Here is a 21,453-nt window from a genome sequence, read left to right as displayed (position 1 = left end):
ATATATATATATATATATATATATATATATATATATTATATATATATATATATATATATATATATATATATATATATATATATATATAACGTTTTAACAATCTCAGCAGTTTCAACAATTGGTTACCAATTTATAACCAAATAATATGGCGAATGAGATCAATTATTCTCAGACTGCATTGATAACGTGCTACTTCAAAATAGAAATTTAAAGGGTCTCCTTGACTTAACGAAAGGTCGAAAAATGAAACCTCAAAGAGTTTTATAATATATTTCAAAAAAATGAAATGAGCTTTTATCTAGCGCAATATCCACTAAACGTGTACAAAGCGCTTTACAAAGAGTCCCTGGCCAACAGTAACACTTAACATGTAGGGCGAGACAATACGCCTGTAAGGCGATATTACAATTTTTTTTTCGGACAGAGACAACGCTGTTGACGGCCAGGTACTCATTTTACACCTGAGTACGGTGAGAGAATGCGAGTAAAGAGCCTTTTCCAAAGACTCAACTATGCGCGGAGCCAAGCCGAGAGAGGCTCGAACCCAGGACCATCCAATCCGAAAGCGAGTGTCATACCACAAGACCACATGGCCGCACGACATAATAGGCAGTTAGTCTTACATATGTGCGGCTATGTGGTCTAGTGGTATGACACTCACTATCGGATCGGAAGCCTCGCGCTCGGCGCATAGTTGAGTCCTTGGAAAAGGCTTTTTACTTACATTCTCTCACCGTACTCAGGTGTAAAATGAGAACCTGGCCATTAACAGCGTTGTCTTTGTCCGAAAAATTTAATATTTCGCCTAACAGGCGTCATTTCCCGTCCTACATGTTAAATGTTGGTGTTGACCAGGGACCCCTTGTAAAGCGCTTTGAGCACATTTAGTGGATATTGCGCTATATAAAGCTCAATTTTTTAACATACGTTTTAACCAAACTGATAATGATTGGATTTTGAATTATTATTAAGGATTGAACGTATATTGATAGGAAGAGGAAGGCAACCTCTGTCTATGCAGACATTCTGAACCGCCTACAAAATGAGAATATTTAGAAAAAAAACTAGTCCTTCAGAGCTATTAGGCCCGTGGAGACGGAATTTATATCTCGGTCTCTTTCGATAGTACTTTCCACCAGATCTAAAAGATCCAGCTACCCAGTGACTTGCTGGGTGGACAGGGAGAGGGTCAGGTATTAAAAAAACCCCAACTCGACGTCACCTGGAATCGATCTCGATCCTTTTGAGTGTGAAGCAAGTAATCTATCAACTGAGCTCTTGGTTCCCCCCCCCCCCCAAAAAAAAAAAAACAAAACAAAACAAATAAACCCACCCCCTCCCCCTAAAAAAAAACAACAAACAAACAAAACAAAACAAAACGATATGAAATGTCCTTATAGTATTATTTATTTCAACAGTCCGTGTATCACCTCAATCAACACAGACTGATCTAAAACCACCAAAAGTAAAACCAAAAAACCAGTGACATGAAACAATAACGATAGAATAATATAATACAGTATAATAACAGTATAACATTGTTATAATATATGCAGACTGAAAAGTCTTAGTAGTAGGTTATCAATAGGATTCAATAGTCTGAGGTCACGTCCGCCCAGCAACCAGAAGCTTGGTTCTAAATAAAGACAATCAGTACTTTTTATTCTTCATGCTGGCTAGAACTTTTTCATATGTCATGTGATCAGAATGTATATGTAAGTCAAAACATGATCAGATTTATAATGTTTTTCTCCTCTGGATGCACTTTTATGCTCGTCGGAGAAGTATTTCATAAGGGCGTCCGCCATTGTTCCGATAGTTTAGAACCAGTTACTAAGTTACTATGCGTCATTACAAGGGAATTGACTTCACGACTGTTGAAACCTATTGGCTATTATAAATATAATAAAGTTGACTTAAAGTTGACACTCATCTCGGCAAAAAAAAAACCAAACAAACCCTCTCAAACTATTTGGAATTTAGTAATGTATTTGTGTCTTTATTGTTTTATTGTTGTTGGCTGAAGAAGGGTTTTGAGCCCGAAACGTTCGGTGTTTGGTATTTTGTTCTTTTTTAAAGCTTTTATATAATCAATTTGTTTATTACTCTCAAACTTGGGACTTCGCGAGTTCCAGATTTGAGAGTTTTCCCCTAACCCTCTCCTTACCAACTATATGAAAATCGTCACATTCGTTACGATACAACCAACATTTTTCTTATTCAAATTTCTCTTGTACATCATAAAATTTAAAGAAAATGAATAGTGTGTTGTAGAGTATGTTTTGCTCAGAAATTATTTATCGCAAGAACTTACTGCCATGCTATTGAGTTTGAGTGATAAAAAAATTATATTTTTGTGTTAGTTGGGTGTGAAGTTTTGGGGGAAATCCTGAAAATGGCTGGTAAGGAGAGAGTTAAATTAAAAACAATGTTTTTAGAGTACTACATACTTTGGTCTTCAATTTCTTTGATAGTTTAATTGTTTTTATTTCTAATGATTTAGCATGACTGTTAATTCGAAAGACAAATGCTTCACGAAACCATTCTAAGTAAGTTTTTTTTTTTTTCCATAGCAAAACATGGCGCACTAAATTTAATATCTAATTGAAGAAATTGAGTGATGAATGTGAATACACTCAGTGACAAAGTATGTAATGTTATGATGCGAATACACTCTGTCACTCATACTAGAATTCGGCGTTTTTGGCTTCTTGTTCTATCAGTGACTTTTATTGAATTCCACACAATTAGATTTTAAAAATATCAAATTAAGAAACTAAGGAGCAGGCACCGGTGTAAGATAAAGAAATGAACAAGTGGGTATGAAAGGTGCCAGACAAAGCAAGAAAGCAATATACAAGAAAAAAAAAACATCCCAAAGAATCAGTCGACCTCGACTGGGGATCGAACCTCAGACCTTCTGATTGCCGGTCAGTCATGAAGTTCGATCCCCAGTCGAGGTCGACTTATTTTTTTTGAGGGGGATGGTTTTTTTTTCTTGTATTTTTCTTTCTTGCTTTGTCTGGCACCTTTCATACACACTTGTTCAGTTCTTTATCTTACACCGGTGCCTGCTCCTTAGTTTCTTAATTTGATATTTTTAAAATCTAATTGTGTGGAATTCAATGAAAGTCACTTGTATCTAGAGGAAGAAGCCAAACCGCCAAATTCTAGTATTAGTGACCGAACCGAGTGTCTTCGCATTCATAACATCACATAATTTGTCACTGAGTGTATTCGCATTCATCACGTACAATTTTGTAGTTATGATGCGTAGAATTACTATGTAACATTGTAAAATCAGTGTGATCCATTTTCCATTAGCTTGTTTTAAAAGACGATTTACGATGTTCACAATCTGGTAGGCTGAATATTTAGTCTTGCTGAATATAGTAATGACAATAATATTATTAATATTATAATGTCAACATTATTGACCAAGAACCTTATAACTGACGACCCCATTGATAGCGACAAGAAAAGTACAAATTATCACATTATGTTATAGTCATATCACCAACAGTATCAAAACATCAACAGTTTAATAAATAAAATGATAAAATAAAATTCCCCTTGTTCATCCCATAGGGGAAATTTGTCTATAGGGACTATTCCAAGGGAAAACTGGAATAACCCAGGCGTTAGCCGCAGTGCGGCGTGCAAATTGAGATAGAGCGAGTTGACTTGCACAAGGCCACACAGCGCAGGTGTTTTGTTTATCGTATTAATTTAGTGTTTAATTCATCGTGTTTTGTTGACAAAGGAGAAACCCGAAACGTCTACACTATATGTCTTTGCGAATTTAAATCAAGCTTTTATTCCGTGTTCTTCTTGTTACATATTTTACGAGCTTCAAGCAGGAATATTTGCATAGTTTTTTTGAGGAAACAATGAATTATCGATACGTATGCGTGTAAAACATTAAGGAAAAAACATGCAACAAGGCTGTTTTGATCAGAGAAATTTTAAATTGACAAAATGTATATTTAGACTCATTTCCTATCACATCCCCCTACGCACCAAAACTCTTGATTAAAATTTGAGTCAATACGTCCTTGGAATTCTCATGCCATAGGCGAAAGTAATAGCGTAGAAGATTTTTAAAAAAATATATATATTACCTAATATAGGCTGGAGACGGTAAAGAATATTTGGTTATTGAATCAGAGATAACTCGTGAAAAATACTGAATAAATCTATTATTTTTTATTCTCTTGTGTTTCTTTACACTCAATCTGAGATAACTCCTGAAAAATACTAAATAGATCTATTATTTTTCATTCTCTCGTGTCTCTTTACATTCAACAATCTGAGATAACTCGTGAAAAATACTGAATAGATCTATTATTCTTCATTCTCTTGTGCTTCTCTTTACAACCAATAATAGATATCTATCTAGATGCAATCTGTAGGAATTTGGTGCTTCCCAATAATGTCAAATTGATACATATCTATTTGCCTATGAGTTGAAGTAAGTTCTAATTTTGTATTGGGATAAATCGGAATTATTTTGTAATCTTTTGTTACTTCTGGTTCATTACAATAAAAACTCTTTAAAAAAAAGATGAATCCGAATAATAAAGAAGCTTAAACCAAAAATATAACAGTGCAAATGATTCTAAAGACAAGATCAAATATCCAACATTTTGACTTGGCAATACGTCCTAATATTCTTCTGTCTGTTTGTACTGTTTTCTTTTTGTTATCGGCCCAGGAAGGCATTTGAAGCCGAAATGTTGCATTTTTTTTTGGTTCGTTGGTATTCGTTAATTTTTAAGCTATTATATTCATTTTTATGAATTCCCTAAAATAATTTTGAGTCTCGTATTTATTTAAAATCATAAAAAAGGCCTTTAATAATATTATTTAAAGTGAAGCAATTGTCAGAATTCAAATTTGTCTCATGATTTTGAAAGTTCAACTAAAAGAATAACATGTTTCTCATACAACTTTCATGTTGAATCTGTTTTTTCCTTTAGTCCAATACACAATTCTCATGTATCTCATGCATAGAAAAAACGTTAAAAAAGTATGCCCATCTTGATTTTTTTTATAACGAAAAAATGACAAGATTAAATAATCACAGCAGACCTCAAATCTTAAATGTTTGAGATATTTAGATGATACTCCTCAAACGCGTAAGCTAATTCACATAAGCATGAGACTGATGTTTAACTCATTCAATCCTAGAGATTTTTTGCTACTTTTCAAAAATGGAAACAAAAATTGTATCAAAAATTGTATTAAAGCATGTGCATAGATAGTTTTATTCAACTACCATTAACATGCAAAAATTAAAAACAATAGCTTTGATACTACACCTATAATTTGTCTCATAAAAATGTAATAAATGGGCATGGGGTTAAAGTTAAAAGTAACCCGGGTAAACTACGGATATAGTCGGTGTTAGGGTTCAGTGAGTTGAGCTTCATTACTCAGCAATGACGAATTTAATATAAATTTATTTTTTTTACAAAAAAAAAAAAAAAATGACTTGACTATATTTTATTTCAGTTTTCATATCTTAAATCATTGTGCTATTTAGATGATACTCCTCAAATACATAAGACAGTACACATAATCTGTAGACTGATAGTTAAGTTTCATTACTAAGCAATGAAGAGGTTCGTATAAACGTCTTTTCTATGACAAAAAAGTGACAGGATTAAATAATTTGTCACTGAGTGTATTCGCATTCATCACGTAAAATTTTGTAGTTATGATGCGTAGAATTACTATGTAACATTGTATAATCAGTGTGATTCCTTTTCCATTAGTTGTTTTAGACTTCAGACCCCAAATCTTAAATGTTTGTGCTATATAATTTAGATTAATACTCCTCAACACGTTAAGATAATCCACATAACTAGTGGACTGATGTGCTTGTTTGCGCTTCATTACTCGGCAATGAAGATGTGCTTCTTCTTCTTGTGGTTCCTCTTGAACGGACTCTTCTCCACAGCGTTTGACTTGAGGATTTCAGCAGTTTTCTTGGCCATTTGGAATGTAGACAGGGCGTCATAGCTGGAACATGGATAAACATTGAAGGAAAACGATAACAAGCATGTTTTGGGAATAAAGAAGCAGCCTGTTATCTATTAAAACATCCATCTAATCATTAGAGGAAAAAGACCCAAAAAATAGCTTTCCTCGCACGAAGCTCGAAGCTTGAAGCTCGAGCCCTTTGATTCCCTGACAGCTAAACTATTATTCACCACAGACGTTAGTAATTCTTGTATTATAATGCTTATAATGATGATAGGTCACTATACCCTGACCCAGGGTGAAAAAGGCAATGATGATGATGATGATGATGAATGCGAAAAGAACGAATTGTATCGTTATCTATCGAGTTGAGATATAATCTTACTCGAGGCTTTATATATAGCGCAATACCCACTAAACGTGCTCAAAGCGCTTTACGGGGTGGGGGTGGGGGTGGGGGAGGGGGTCCCTGATCAACAGCAACACGTAACATGTAGAACGAGACATGACGCCAATTTTGATTTGATCTTCTGGCACTTTTCTACTCACTTCATTTTCTGAAATTATTTTACAAACAAAACTTACCGTGCCAGCATTTCCTCTTTCATCTGGTTGGCGCTTTCGCTCCTGCCTGATGCCTCACCAATGGGCTGTACTCTAGAAGAATTCCTGGACTGACTCTTTTCTCCAAATGGACGACGGTGGAGCGGGTCCCATACCCTGAGGAGAATTTTTAAAAAAATCTTTGTCATTGCTCTTTGTTGACGTGCACCTACTTATTGGCAGGTCTGCTAACCAAAATTGTTATATGGGCTCATTGTTGTTATATAAATACTCTCAAATTGCGACAAAAAAAAAACTTGAGCTTTTATATAGGCAATATCCACTAAACGTGCTCATAACGCATTACAAATGGTCCCTGACCAACAGCAACACGTAACACGAGAACGAGACATGACGCCTGTTAGGCGATATTCCAATTTTTTTCGACAGACAACGCTGTTAACGACCAGGTACTCATTTTACACCTGAGTACGGTGAGAGAATGTGAATTAAGAGCCTTTTCCAAGGACTCAACTTTGCGCCGAGCGAGGCTCGAACCCAGGACCTTCCGATCCGAGAGCGAGTGTCATACCACAATACCACATAGCCGCACAAATTGCGATACATTGCAATAATATTCCTCCACGTTGCTTGATCCAAGTTTTAAAGAACAAAAATAGTCGATTTAACATTTTATCTTTAATAAAGTTGCCCTTCAAAGCCATTCGGCCCACGGAGCCGGAGTTTATCCCGGTTTCTATAGCGTGAAACGGACAATAGCAATGGCTTGCTATCCTTTGGATAGGACGCTAGTCAATCGCAAAGTACTTTCGCCAAATCAAACAGATTCAGTTACCCATTCACCGCTGGGTGAACAGGGGCGGGTCAGGCGGCGATGGGGGCTCGAAGCCGCGAACTTACTGGTACGACAACTCCGTCTGGTCGGGGAGAGCGTGACTCTACTGTATGAGCTATCAACGATCCCAAAAAAGATCGCTTCTAACCCTAGTCATTATATTATAGCCTTCTCTCCCCTGACATCTTGAGGTCACTATCTCTTTCCAATGTAATATAACAGTTTCCTTTTCTTACTTACCCGAAGAAGGCCAAAGGTCGAAACGTCGTTTACTTTCATGTTGTATCTTTTAAAAGAGTAGTCCGTTGAAGTTGTCCTTCCAAGCCCTTGGAGCCGGTGTTTTTATAGCGTAAACGGACAATAGAAATTGCTTGCAACACTCTGGATTGGACGCTAGTCTATTGCAAAAAATACTTTCTGTCAGATCTAACAGACCCAGCTACGTACCTAATCACTGCTGAGTGGGTATAGAAAAAAAAATCTGGACTTCGCCCGGGATTGATCTCGGTCCTTTGCGCATGAAGCAACTGCTCTACCAACTGGGCTATCAGAACTCCAGCTTAGTTGAAACAACCAGCTAAAATAATTAGCACATTGGGTAGATGGCTATATCATACAAATAAATAGTCTGATGTCACGTCCGTCTAGCAACCAGCAACTTGGTTCTAAACAAAGAAAATCGGTACTTCTTATTCTTCATGCTGGCTAGAAATTTTTCACATGTCATGTGATCAGAATGTATAAAAGTCGAACCATGATCAGATTTATAATGCTTTTCTCTTCTGGATACACTTTTATACTCGTCGGAGAAGTATTTCATAAGGGCGTCTGTCATTTTCCTGATAGTTTAGAACCAGTTACTAAGTTACTATGCGTCATTACGAGGGAAGTGACGTCACGACTGTTGAAGCCTATTGTAGTGAAACCATCTGATACTGCTTCCAAGCCGATTGTAAACTTACCTCAGAGATGGATCAGCGCTGAGAGGCACAATCTCAATGGGTTTGGCCTCAGCAAATCTTGAGTAGTCTGTTGCCTTGGTCTTCGATGATCTGGATGGAGAGGCAAAGATAAGAGTTGAGTGATTGAGAGTCTAAAGAATAGCTGTTGAAGGATTGGAGTACGTATAAGAATGTGAGGCGCCCATAAGGATATTTGGTTCGTTTTGAAACAAAAATATATTTTAAAAAACCCCAAACAAATGAAGCTTTTTTAAGGCGCATCATCTACCAAATGTGCTCAAAGGGCTTTACAAGGGATACCAAGCCTGCATAAACACTGGACAGTTAGGACATGACGTCCTTAAGCCGTTATCCTTTTACAATGTAATAAAATCTTTTTTTTTTTCTCCGAGAGAGACAATGCTGTTACTGGGCAATATCTCGTTTTATACTTAAAGATGGATAGTGTGAGTAAAGAGCCTTTTCCTGAGACACATTTTTGCGCCGACACTTTGGGATTCGAACCAGGAACCTACAGGTCAAAAATAGACCACAAAACAATAACAGTTGAATCAAGTGATGTTGGGTGGATGTTGTTAAAGTCAGGGTGGGTGATCTGATAGCCGAAAGCAAATATTTCGGGCTTGGTGTTATAATCGACAACATTTTTCAGTGGTTTGACAGAGTCTCCATTACAACAACAATGAGCCTGTAATAGCTTAGGTTATCAGACCTGCAAATAAAAACACGTCAGTGACAGGGTTTCATTATTCTGAGACTGAGAACGTTAAGGTTGTTCTGTCTAGCTAAGGTACTTTAACTGCTCGACTCTCAAGAAATAAATAAACAATGTGAAATTGAATGTAAGCTTCAATTTAATAAACGAAAACAGATAATGTGGACGTTTCTGGTTTCCCCTTTATCAACAAAACAGGATGAGATAATATGTGAATATTCACCTTTAAAACGCCATTATCACATATTATTTCATTCGTCTGCAGAAATAAATGAAACACTGTGAAGCGCATCGGGCATGGTAAATCCATGTAATGTGCTATGGACAGGACCTCCCTACTTCAGAAGAATTTTGAGGTGTTATGTAATCAATCTGAGGGTAAATTGTTGATCTGTTAAGTTAACTATAGGTAGAACGAAGTTGACGTCACTCAGGTATTTGTTATTATTTTTTGCCATCCATGTTTATGAGTAATTCTCACTAAACTGTATTAACCAGACTATGAAAGTTCATGGTTACACATCGTTTCGTGTGTTGGTCCGTGTTACTTCCTGATGGCAATGCTGTGAATTTCTAAGCCAAGTTCATACTATCTGTAGCGATTACTATTTTTATCTCCTAAAACTTACGAATTTTTAAATTTTCAAGTTGGCATGTCTATATCCTTATGTTTACTTCAATTTCAAAATATCTTTTTATCAGTGTAAAAATAGTTATTTCGTTGTGCAGCTATGTGGTCTAGTGGTTTGACACTCACTTTCGGATCGGAAGGTCCTGGGTTCGAGCCTCAATCGGCGGATAGTTGAGTCCTTGGAGAAGGCTCTTTACTCACATTATCTCACCGTACTCAGGTGTAAAATGAGTACCTGGCCATTAACAGCGTTGTCTCTGTCCGAAAATATTGTAATATCGCCTAACAGGCGTCGTCGTCATGTCTCGTCCTACATGTCAAATGCTGCTGTTACTCAGGGATCCCTTGTCAAGCGCTTTGAGCACGTTTAGTGGATATTGCGCTATATAAAAGCTCATATTTTTTTCTTCTTAAAAATACGCTTACCTGCTGACATAGTCGTTGAGGTTAGCCTCGTTCCTGGTGGACTCATTCGACTGGCGTGGTCTCGGTCTCTGCTGGTCTCGTGGAATGTTCATGGGCGGGACATTCGGCTGGTCGTCTGTGGATTCTCCAAAGTTGTCGCTGTTGACGGCTGCAGCTGCCGAGACGACCTTGACATTCTCAGAATGGTGGTTTCGTTTGGATCCTTGGAAGAAATGGCAGTGAGATTTATATTCTTTAAACACTTAACTGAACGTTATCATTTGGATTTTCTGTGAGTGATTTTATTGATTTTATTAAATGATATAATAATATATGATCGCGTGTGCATATAATTATATAGATAGTTCGAAGATGACGTCAGTCGGGTCTTTGTTATTGTTTTTTTCCATCAGCGTTTATGAGTAATGCTCACTGAACTGTATTAACCCGACTATAAACGTTCATGGATACATACAATTTTGTCTGTTGGTCCGTTATACTTCCGGATGGCAATGTTATGAGCTCCTTAGCCAAGCGCATACTATTTATATCTGTATTTGTATAAGCGCATCCGAGCACTTTTGGTGGAAAGGGTCGCTATAAAGTCTGAGTGATTGTAAAGCGCCATAGAGCACTTGTCAGTGGATAAATGGGCGCTATATAAGGATATTATATTATTATTATAATAATATTATTATTATATTATTCTTAAAAGCAACGCAGATTTTGTGCGCACCGCGCGCAGGGGATCGTGATTCGTGGAGACAGCTGACGTGCTGAGTACAAGCCGCGATGGAGATATCCATGTTCTGTGAGGAGCGAGCCACCGTAGCCATCGTTAACTTATAGCCTGACACAGACCAAAAATGACGTCAAAATGTCAGTCTTTGGCCACAAAAGAAGACAAATCGTGAGTTGTATTCAATAGTTCAACCAATGAAATAACTTGTTTCCATGAGCACTGCTGTAACGACAACTCACTAGACGGTGCAAAAACCAAGTAATGACGTCAAAATGCAAAAAAAAAAACAAAAAACAAATAATGACGTCAAAATGCAACTCTTTTTGGGTTTCAGTGTCAGGCTATAACTTAACGATGGTTACGGATGGAGATAGCCATGTTCTGTGAGGCCAGGAACGAGCCACTCACTCACCATAATCCAACTCCTCATCAATCAAGGCATCGTTCAGGGTAGACGTCCTGCTTGAAGACCGGACATCCTTCAGACTCCTAGTTTCGTCCATCGACATGTTGTCGTCTCGGAGACGGTCAGATATGTAGCTGGCACGACTTGCGTTACTCTGGGGGAACAAAAGAAAGAAACGAGTTGGATTCAATAGTCTGATGTCACGTCGCCCAGCAACGGCGACCATCGTGGTTCTAAACAAAGAAAATCGGTACTTTTTATTCTTCATGCTGGATAGAACTTTTCATGTCTTATGATCAGAATGTGTAAAAGTCAAAACATGATCAGATTTATAATGTTTTTTTTTCTCCTCTGGATACGCTTTTATGCTCGTCGGAGAAGTAGTTCACAAGGGCGTCCACCATTGTTCCAATAGTTTAGAGCCAGTTACTAAGTTACCATGCGTCATTACGAGGGAAGTGACGTTACGACTGTTGAAGCGTTTTAAATGCTTACATATAGATAGAATGCGCTTGGCCAAGGAGTTCACAACATTGCCATCCGGAAGTATAACGGACCAACACACAAACTCTGTGTAACCATGAACTTTTATCGTCTGGTTAATACAGTTTAGTGAGAACAACTCACAAACGCGGATGGCAAAAACTAACAAAGGCATGAGTGACGTCATCTGCATACTATCTATAGATATATAAAACGAAAATGATGTCACAAGGGCTTTGTTATTGTTTTTATGCCATCCACGTTTATGAGTTATTCTCACTAAACTGTATTAACCAGACTATAAACGTTCAAGGTTACACAGAGTTTTGTGTGTTGGTCCGTTATACTTCCGGATGGCAATGTTGTGAATTTCTTAGCAAAGCCCACACACACACACACACTATATATATATATATATATATATATATATATATATATATATATATATATATATAAATGTAAATTTTCACTCACATTATTCTTGCCAAGACGATTTCGTTTCTGTGTTCCCACTTCATCAGTCGGCAGAATCCATTTGTAAGTAATGTCCGTAGATAACTCCAGTTGGAGTTATCTACGGACATTACTTACAAATGGATTCTGCCGACTGATGAAGTGGGAACACAGAAACGAAATCGTCTTGGCAAGAATAATGTGAGTGAAAATTTACATTTATATATTAGCTCTAACCACCATTATCGAGCACTTTCGTACCTACAAGTACCCGCCAACACGCATAAATATATATATATATATATATATATATATATATATATATATATATATAGTATATAGTATATATATTATATTTATATATATAAAATAATATATATATATATATATATATATATATATGTGTATATATATATATATATATATATATATATATATATATATATAAGTAAAAAGTCCTTCAGAGCCATTGGGCCCATGGATCCGGAGTTTATCTCAGTTTCTATGGTGTGAAAGGGACAATAACAATTGCTTGCTCTCTTTTGCATAGGACGCAAGTCAATCGCAAAGTACTTTCCGCTAAATCTAACAGACTCAACTAACACTGCTGGGTGGTCAGGGGCATTAGAAAAAGTCTCGACCGCATCCGGGATCGATCCTGATCCCTTTGCGTGTGAAGCAAAATGCTCTACCAACTGAGCTATCGGGACCTTGATAGGTTAAGTGGAGATAAATCATAGATACCACACGATAGTCAACAAAGCCCAATATCTCGTTTGCGGGTCAGCCAATTACTGTGTCATCGATAGTAACTCTTTTTGTCTGAAGAACAATCAAATGGGGCTGTTTTGTTAATTATGTTTTATATCGTTTCACACAAAATTAATCGATATTTTTAGCAAATATCTCGTAAAGAACTGTTAATACATATATACACAGCCAGCATTGTACTGGTTATGTACCTTTTTAAAACCCAATAGTTTTGACCCACGAATACGCTTCAACAGTCGAAACGTCACTTCCTTCCTAATGACGCATGGTAACTTAGCAACACTGGCTATAAACTATCGGAACAATGGCGGACGCCCGTATGAAATATTTCTCCGGCGAGTATAAAAACGTATCCAGAGGAAAAAAAACACATAAATTTGATAATGTTTTGACTTTTACACATTCTGATCACAAGGCATATGAAAAGTTCTAGCCAGCATGAAGAATAAAGAGTAATGATTTTCTTTGTTTAGAACCAAGATGGCCGCCGTTGCCGGGAGGCGTGACATCAGACTACTGAATCCTATTGCAGTGATCTTAGGTTCCATCAAAGTGTGACTGACGTTGATTAAGCGATATGGATCGAGGGTAAATATCGGTATCGTTAGATAATACGGTATCGTTGCATTTATAATCATTGTAGTCAGGTAGTTGCCCCAAAGCAAGAGTAGTCATATTGCTTCATCGACGCCTTTGTACTTTTTTGGTTACTTAAACTAATCCAAAGCACATAGCATTTAAAATATAAAAGTCAACGAATTGCTTTCTAAGGTTTCCCATACAGTTTTGGAAATGTTATGTAATCAGTATTATTGTGCCAAAAGTTTGCCAAAATCGAAAGGTTCTATTATCTATTTACTTTAGGTCAAAAGTTCATATATGTGACCTTTCGCCTCAAAACGGGATGAAGTCGGGATGGTTAAGGTGTTGAAAATTGAATTTATAGCCAGAAATATCAGACTTGTGTTGAGTTTGTATGTTTTATTGATGAGAATGGATACCATATTTTAGGGTGCTGATGCAAACAATTTATATTTTTGACCAATTTTAACATTAAATTCACCTTTTCAGCATCTGGTTCGTTCCGACATAATACCGTTTGAGACGAATGGTCACATATTATGTCTGCTTTATTTTTTTTTAAAGAAAGGTTTTATACAGCACAATATCACTCAAAGTCTCAAAGTGCTTTACAAGGGGTCCCAGGCCAACAGCAATACTTAACATGTAGGACGAGACATGACGCCTGTTAGACGATATTACATTTTTTTATCGAACAGAACAAAAGCTGTGAGTGGCCTGGTACTCATTTTTACATCTGAGTACGGTGAGAGAATGTGAGTAAAGAGCCTTTTCTAAGGACTCAACTATGCGCCGAGTGAGACTCGAACCCAAGACCTTTTTTTATTGAGCTTTATATAGCGCAATATCCACTAAATGTGCTCAAAGCGCTTTCTAATCCGAAAGCGAGTGTCACGCCACTATACCACATAGCCGCACTTTTTGTGCTGAGGTTTAAATCCAATTCATAGAAAAATATGTGACCCAAGGCTTCAATTCGGTATATATCATATCGAGATGAAACAAATTTAAGAATGCAAAAAAAAAAAAAAGGGGGGGGGGGGGATCGCAGATGTTTACTTTTCGAAACCTCCGTGGCCATTACGATCAGCCCTCATATATTTTAATTTATTATACTACTGTATTTGTGGACATTAACACAGATCAGGACGGATATTTTGAGACTTCAACGATAATTATTATCATTATTATTATTATCATCATCATCATCATCATCATCATCATCGTCATCATCAACATCATCATCACCATTAACAACATCATCATCATCATCATCATTATCATCATCATCATTATCATCATTATCATCATCATCCCATCATAATCATCATCACCACCATCATCATTATTACCAACACCACCATCACCACCATCATCATCATCATCATCATCATCATCATCATCATCATCATCATCATCATCATCATCATCATCACCATTATCATTATATCACCATCACCATCACCATCACCATCATCATCATCATCATCATCATCATCATCACCACCACCACCACCACCATCATCATCATCATCATCATCATCATCATCATCATCATCATCATCATCATCATCACCATCATCATCATCATCATCATCATCATCATCACCACCACCATCAGCATCATCATCATCATCACCACCCCACCACCACCACCACCACCACCACCACCACCACCACCACCACCACCACCACCACCACCATCATCATCATCATCATCACCACCACCATCATTATCATCACCATCACCATCATCATCATCATCATCATCATCATCATCATCATCATCATCATCATCATCATCACCATCATCATCATCATCATCATCATCATCATCATCATCACCACCACCATCATCATCATCATCATCATCATCATCATCACCACCACCACCACCACCACCACCACCACCATCATCATCATCATCATCATCACCACCACCATCATCATCATCATCATCATCATCATCATCATCATCATCATCATCATCATCATCATCACTAACCTGCGACAGCATGGCAGCGGCTGCTTGTTTCTCGGGTACCTGCCAGGGTAAAGGCGATGCCGAGTCGCTAGCCTCGGTCTGACCCGACCACGTGATGTTCCCGTTCCCGTCATTCATATCGGTCCAGGCATTGGAGATCTGGCTGATTGGCCTACCATCATCAATGTTCTTCGGTTTTTCTGGAACATATTGGGTGAGAACAATAAATATTATATCAAGTTTTAAGAATTATACTTTACAAATAAATCTAAGTCATTCTGATGTCCTGAACAAATTTTATTGAAATAAAGAAACAATGCCCAATTCCGCCATGTGCTAGGCAGGCAGGTACAATGATCAATATGAACCAAATATAATGAGACATAGATAATAATATGCACAGGACAAGTATAAGAACACAATAGACAGTGCACAAGGTAAGAACGATAATACTACACACTCAACGTGTGTAGTTCAAATTAGTAATCGGACATCGGATGACTATAAATTATGTTGATATAACCGGTGTATGTCAGCAAAACCCTTATTTGTCCAACAGTAAGGAACAATAGGGTTCAACAGTCGTGACGTCACTTCCCTCGTAATGACGCATAGTTACTTAGTAATTGGTTCGAAACTACCGGAACAATGGCGGAGGCCCTTATGAAATACTTCTCCGACGAGCATAAAAGTGTATTGAGAGGAGAAAAACATTATAAATCTGATCATGTTTTGATTTTCATACATTCTGATCACATGACATGTGAAAAAGTTCTATCCAGCAGGAAGAATAAAAGTACCGATTTCTTTGTTTAAACCAAGCTGCTGGTTGCTGGGCAGACGTGACATCAAACTATTGAATCCCATTAGTGCGCACCATAACAAATATAGATTAATTTTTTTTACCATTCATTACTCTGGGAAAACAATGTTTTTTTAAAATGGTGGCCAGAAAACTAGTCTCGTCCTTCAACTAGGGACAAACTCTCAAATCTGGAACTTCGTGAAGTCCCAGGTTTGAGAGATTTTGTTGTTAATTTGGCTAAGATTGAGCTTTTAAATTGAGCTTTTTAATATAGAAAAATTTCCACTAAACGTGCTCAAAGCTCTTTACAAGGGGTCCCTGACCACTTAACATTTAGGACGGGACATGACTCCTGTTAGGTGATATTTACATTTTTTTTTCGAACAGAGGCAACGCTGTTAACGGCCAGGTACTCATTTTATATCTGAGGACGGTGAGAGAATGCGAGTAAAGAGCCTTTTCCAAGGACTCAACTATGCGCCGAGCGAGTCTCTTGAACCCAGAACCTTCCGATCCGAAAGCGAGTGTCATACTACTAGACCACATAGCCCGCATAGATGAGGGTCATTTTTTATAGCAATCAATTTTTTAAGGATGAGTTTTCTGGCTAAATTTTATAAATCGTGTTTTTTTTTTCCAGAGTACGACAGTTAATTTGTTAAAAACTTGGATAATTTACCATTTGCCAGGGGCCTAATCAAGCGACGTCGATACCTTCTATTCTATTCTTTTCTACCCTTCATGTTATACATTATTCGGGAGGCCTTCCGAAAGCTCCTACATCCTCAGTATTCTTGTTTTTTTTATAATGTTTTGTCAAACAATCTTACACTTTGCTCCACGATTCACTCTTGACCAATCAAGAAACTCACAACTTTGCCATCCGGAAGAATAACGGACCAATAAACATAACTGTGTGAACCATGAACTTTTATAGTCCGGTTAATACAGTTTAGTGTAAGACCTTTCCATCTAACAAAAATGGCAGACTTCAGTGTGGAGGAAAACTGGAGAGAATTGTGGAACAGGGAAACACCAAGAGGAAGAAACATCATTAAAGATCCAACCAAAAGAGTGCCTGTATTCAATAACGCCAGGAAATACTGGACTTCCTCAAACCGCCTCTTAACTGGACATGGCAGAACTGCATCAAATATGTGCAGATGGAAACTTCGAAACAGTGATACCTGCCACAAATGTCAGGCAGCCCCAGAGACCAGCGATCACATCGTCCTCAACTGTCCAGTCACTAAACTTGAAGGTGGCTACGAAACCGTCCTTAGGGCGGAGGAAAACTTTAGATGCTGGGTTGACGAAATAAATTTGGAGGTGTAGCCATCCGCTACTACTACTAGTTTAGTGAGAATTACTCATAAACATGGATGAAAAAAAAAAACAACAAAAAAAAAAAACAACAAATCCCCAAAAAACAAACAAACAAACCATTAACAAAAACATGAGTGACGTCAACTTCATTCTATCTATAAAGAAAAACAACCATAATAAGTTATCCCTTACCGTTCCAACTTTCGACTTGTGACGATGTTTCAGAACAACACGATAAAATCTTCATCCTTGTGAAATTCTTTTTAATCAATCCTTGTGTTAATTCTATTAAGTGAAACAGTTTATATCAGAGATTCTGTCCCTGAGGTGTGTACAACACAGTGAAAACGGTACACGAATAAGACAACACACGTGTAAACATTATTTTTTAAGACTCACAAAAACAAGCCACAATAAATAGAAAGTGTGCGTTTTCTTAAGAAACTCACAGCATTACCATCCGGAAGTTATAATGGGCCAACACACAAAACTATGTGTAACCTTGAACGTTTATAGTCTGTTTAATACAGTTTAGTGAGAATTACTCATAGACATGGATAGCCGAAAAAAAATAATAAAAACAATAACAAAGACCTGAGTGACGTCATCTTCGTTCTATCTATAGATAGATCGAAGTTGACGTCACTCGGGTCATTGTTATTGTTCTTTGCCATCCATGTTTATGAGTAATTCTCAATAAACTGTATTATCCAGACTATACAAGTTCATGGTTACACATAGTTTTGTGTGTTGGTCCGTTATACTTCCGGATGGCAATGTTGTGAGGTTCTTACCCAAGCGCATACGATCTATACGGAGATACACCAGTTCCGTTTGGATAGGCCTTTGTAAATTGTTCTTTGCCCACTTAATCCAAGGAATGGGGTTTGGTTAATAATGTATTCACTTCATTGATTTCAGCTCACACCAATATGTGAGTAGATGATAACATCACAATCGACAAATCCGCGTGTTTCCACGTGTACAGAATTAATAGATGCACATCTGACACCCGAACCAAATGATGGACCTAGTTTAACATTGTTGTAATGGACAATATTTTGCGTCATTAAAAAAAAATCCATTTTCTACAACAATGGGAGCGATCTATAGATAGAATGCGCTTGGCTAAGAAGCTCATAACATTGCCATCCGGAAGTATAAGGGACGAACACACAAAACTATGTGTAACCATGAACTTTTATAGTCTGGTTAAAACAGTTCAGTGAGAATAACTCACAAACGCGGATGGCAAAATATAACAACTAAGGCTTGAGTGACGTCATCTTCGAACTGTCTTTCGATAGAATGCGCTTGGCCAAGGAGTTCACAACATTGCCATCCGGAAGTATAACGGACCAACTGACAAACTCTGTGTAACCATGAACTTTTATAGTCTGGTTAATACAGTTTAGTGAGAACAACTCACAAACGCGGATGGCAAAAACAATAACAAAGGCCTGAGTGACGTCATCTGCATACTATCTATATGCAGGTCTGACATTCAAATCAACTCATGGGCCTAGTTTAACATTGCTGTAATGGACAATATTTTGCGTCAAAAAAGGATTTCCATTATCTACAACAATGGGCATGATCTATAGATAGTATGCAGATGACGTCGCTCAGGCCTTTGTTATTGTTTTTGCCATCCGCGTTTGTGAGTTGTTTTCACTAAACTGTATTAACCAGACTATAAAAGTTCATGGTTACACAGAGTTTGTGTGTTGGTCCGTTATACTTCCGGATGGCAATGTTGTGAACTCCTTGGCCAAGCGCATTCTATCTATATTAACGTTCCATGTGCTCGAGATAATTGGTCATATTGCAAAATGTGCTCAAAGTGACCCACATAGTGAGAAGTATTCACGATTGGTCATTTAATTCAGCTTGACACATGTGTATGTTTACAACAACTTTCGTAAACATAACAGCGTGTTTACATTTGATAAGAAACATCCAATCGTTGGACAGCAACAAATCATGTGATTGATGACTCGGTTGGACGAAAACATGAATAAAGATCGCCTCATTATGAGTCCATACATAGGAAATTGGGTTATTAGACCTGCAAATAAATGCACGTCGATGTGTTTACATTGACAGATACGTTTACTTCTTGTCAACTGAATGGAATCGAAAATCGATACGAACAAAATATTTTACAAAGATCATGACGAATTTTCAATTACCAGTATTCTATGATAGAATATTTCGATTTTACATTGCCGTATTGATATATTTTTCATGACAATCAAAGTTGTGTAAAACTGTCTGTGAATGATACAATGAAAGCTATGTGAGATTCTGCAATTATAAACTATTGTATAAGGCATTTAAAGGATAATTCGTATTAAGCCTTTAGTAAGATAAGATAAGATAAGATAAGTAAATGGTTTGCTAACGTTTAAGCCAATTTTAAGGAAAACCCGTTTCATCTGGTTGGTGTGTATAGACGCTGTGCGCTCGCTTGACTAAGAAACTCACAATATTGCCATCCGGAAGTATAGCGGACCAACACACAAAACTATGTGTAACCATGAACTTTTATAGTCGGGATAATACAGTTAAGTGAGAATTACTCAAACGTGGATGGCAAAAAAATCATAATAAAGACCCGAGTGACGTCAACTTCGTTCTATCTATACGTAAATCATCAAAATTTACAAGTTTACGATCTGTCATTTTGCGTTTTAAAATACAACCCCCCCCCCCCCCCCAAAAAAAAAAAAAAACAAAAAAAAAAAAAAAACCAAAAACCAAAAAAACCCACATTTGTTGGACGAGTAAGACGAAAATTTAATCTTTTAAAAAACTTGATCTTTTAAATACCACATTATCCACTAAACGCGTTCAAAGTGCTTTACAAGGGGTCCCTAACAAACAGCAACACGTAACTTGTAGGATGGGACATGACGCTTGTTTGGCGATATTACAAATTTTTTTTTCAGACAGAGACAACACTATTAACGGCCAGGTTACACATGAGTACGGTGAGAGAAAGTGAGTAAAGTTCTTTGTCCAGGGACTCAACTATGCCTCGAGCGAGGCTCGAACCCAGGACTTTCCGATCCGAAAGCGAGTGTCATACCACTAGACCACATAGCCGCACTTTGCGTTTGAAAATACAAAAAACACACTTGCTGGACGGGTAAAACAATGAGTGATGTAATTTTAAAAATCTATAATCCATTATACTACCCACTTTGACGTGTAAATTTCCGAATTAAACATTAATTTGGCACTTCATGTCAAATATTTTAATAGATAGTATGCGCTTGGCTAAGAAGCTCACAACATTGCCACCCGGAAGTATATGGACCACCACACAAAACTATGTGTAACCATGAACTTTTATAGTCTGGGTAATACAGTTAAGTAAGAATTACTCATAAACGTGGGTGGCAAAAAACAATAACAAAGACACGAGTGACGTCAACTTCTTTCTATCTATATGGATAACCTTTGTATACAACATCAAATACTCAAACCGACGTGTACATATATGCAGGTCTGACATCCGAACATCCTTTTGAATGGGCCTAGTTTAACATTGTTGTAATGGGCAATATTTTGCGTTTTTATTTGAGATTTCCATTACAATAATTAGCCTATAATGAATTGGGTTATCAGACCTGCGAATAAGAGAACATCGGTTAATAATCTTTGTATACAACGTCCACCACCCAAACCCTTCAACAAGCCCTGATCACTTTTTACCATGATCTCACGTAATCTCCATATTGAATTTTGTTTCAAAGTATTAACTATAAGAAATCAAAGTCTGTCTTGAATCACATTATA

At 37.2% G+C, this 21,453-nt stretch overlaps 1 protein-coding gene across 1 annotated transcript in view; it reads right to left on the bottom strand.

Annotated features, from left to right (window-relative positions):
- Positions 1-3,029: 3,029 nt before the first annotated feature.
- The window catches only part of LOC144956140 (uncharacterized), a 97,394-nt gene continuing 78,970 nt past the window's right edge, over positions 3,030-21,453 (bottom strand). The window contains exons 5-10 of the mRNA XM_078886522.1: positions 15,540-15,718; positions 11,252-11,399; positions 10,119-10,320; positions 8,347-8,436; positions 6,571-6,705; positions 3,030-6,024 (exon numbers count right to left, since the gene is read on the bottom strand). Coding sequence (XP_078742648.1) covers positions 5,898-6,024; positions 6,571-6,705; positions 8,347-8,436; positions 10,119-10,320; positions 11,252-11,399; positions 15,540-15,718 — 881 coding nt within the window. The 3' untranslated portion in view covers positions 3,030-5,897. The remainder of the gene's footprint in view (positions 6,025-6,570; positions 6,706-8,346; positions 8,437-10,118; positions 10,321-11,251; positions 11,400-15,539; positions 15,719-21,453) is intronic.

Source organism: Berghia stephanieae, chromosome 10 (assembly GCF_034508935.2).
Source record: "Berghia stephanieae isolate SIO BIC M18660-M18661 chromosome 10, UCSD_Bste_1.3, whole genome shotgun sequence".
Classification (NCBI taxonomy): Eukaryota; Metazoa; Mollusca; class Gastropoda; order Nudibranchia; family Aeolidiidae; genus Berghia; species Berghia stephanieae.
Note: the sequence above shows the minus strand (reverse complement) of the source record. Positions and strands in the feature narration are given on the sequence as shown.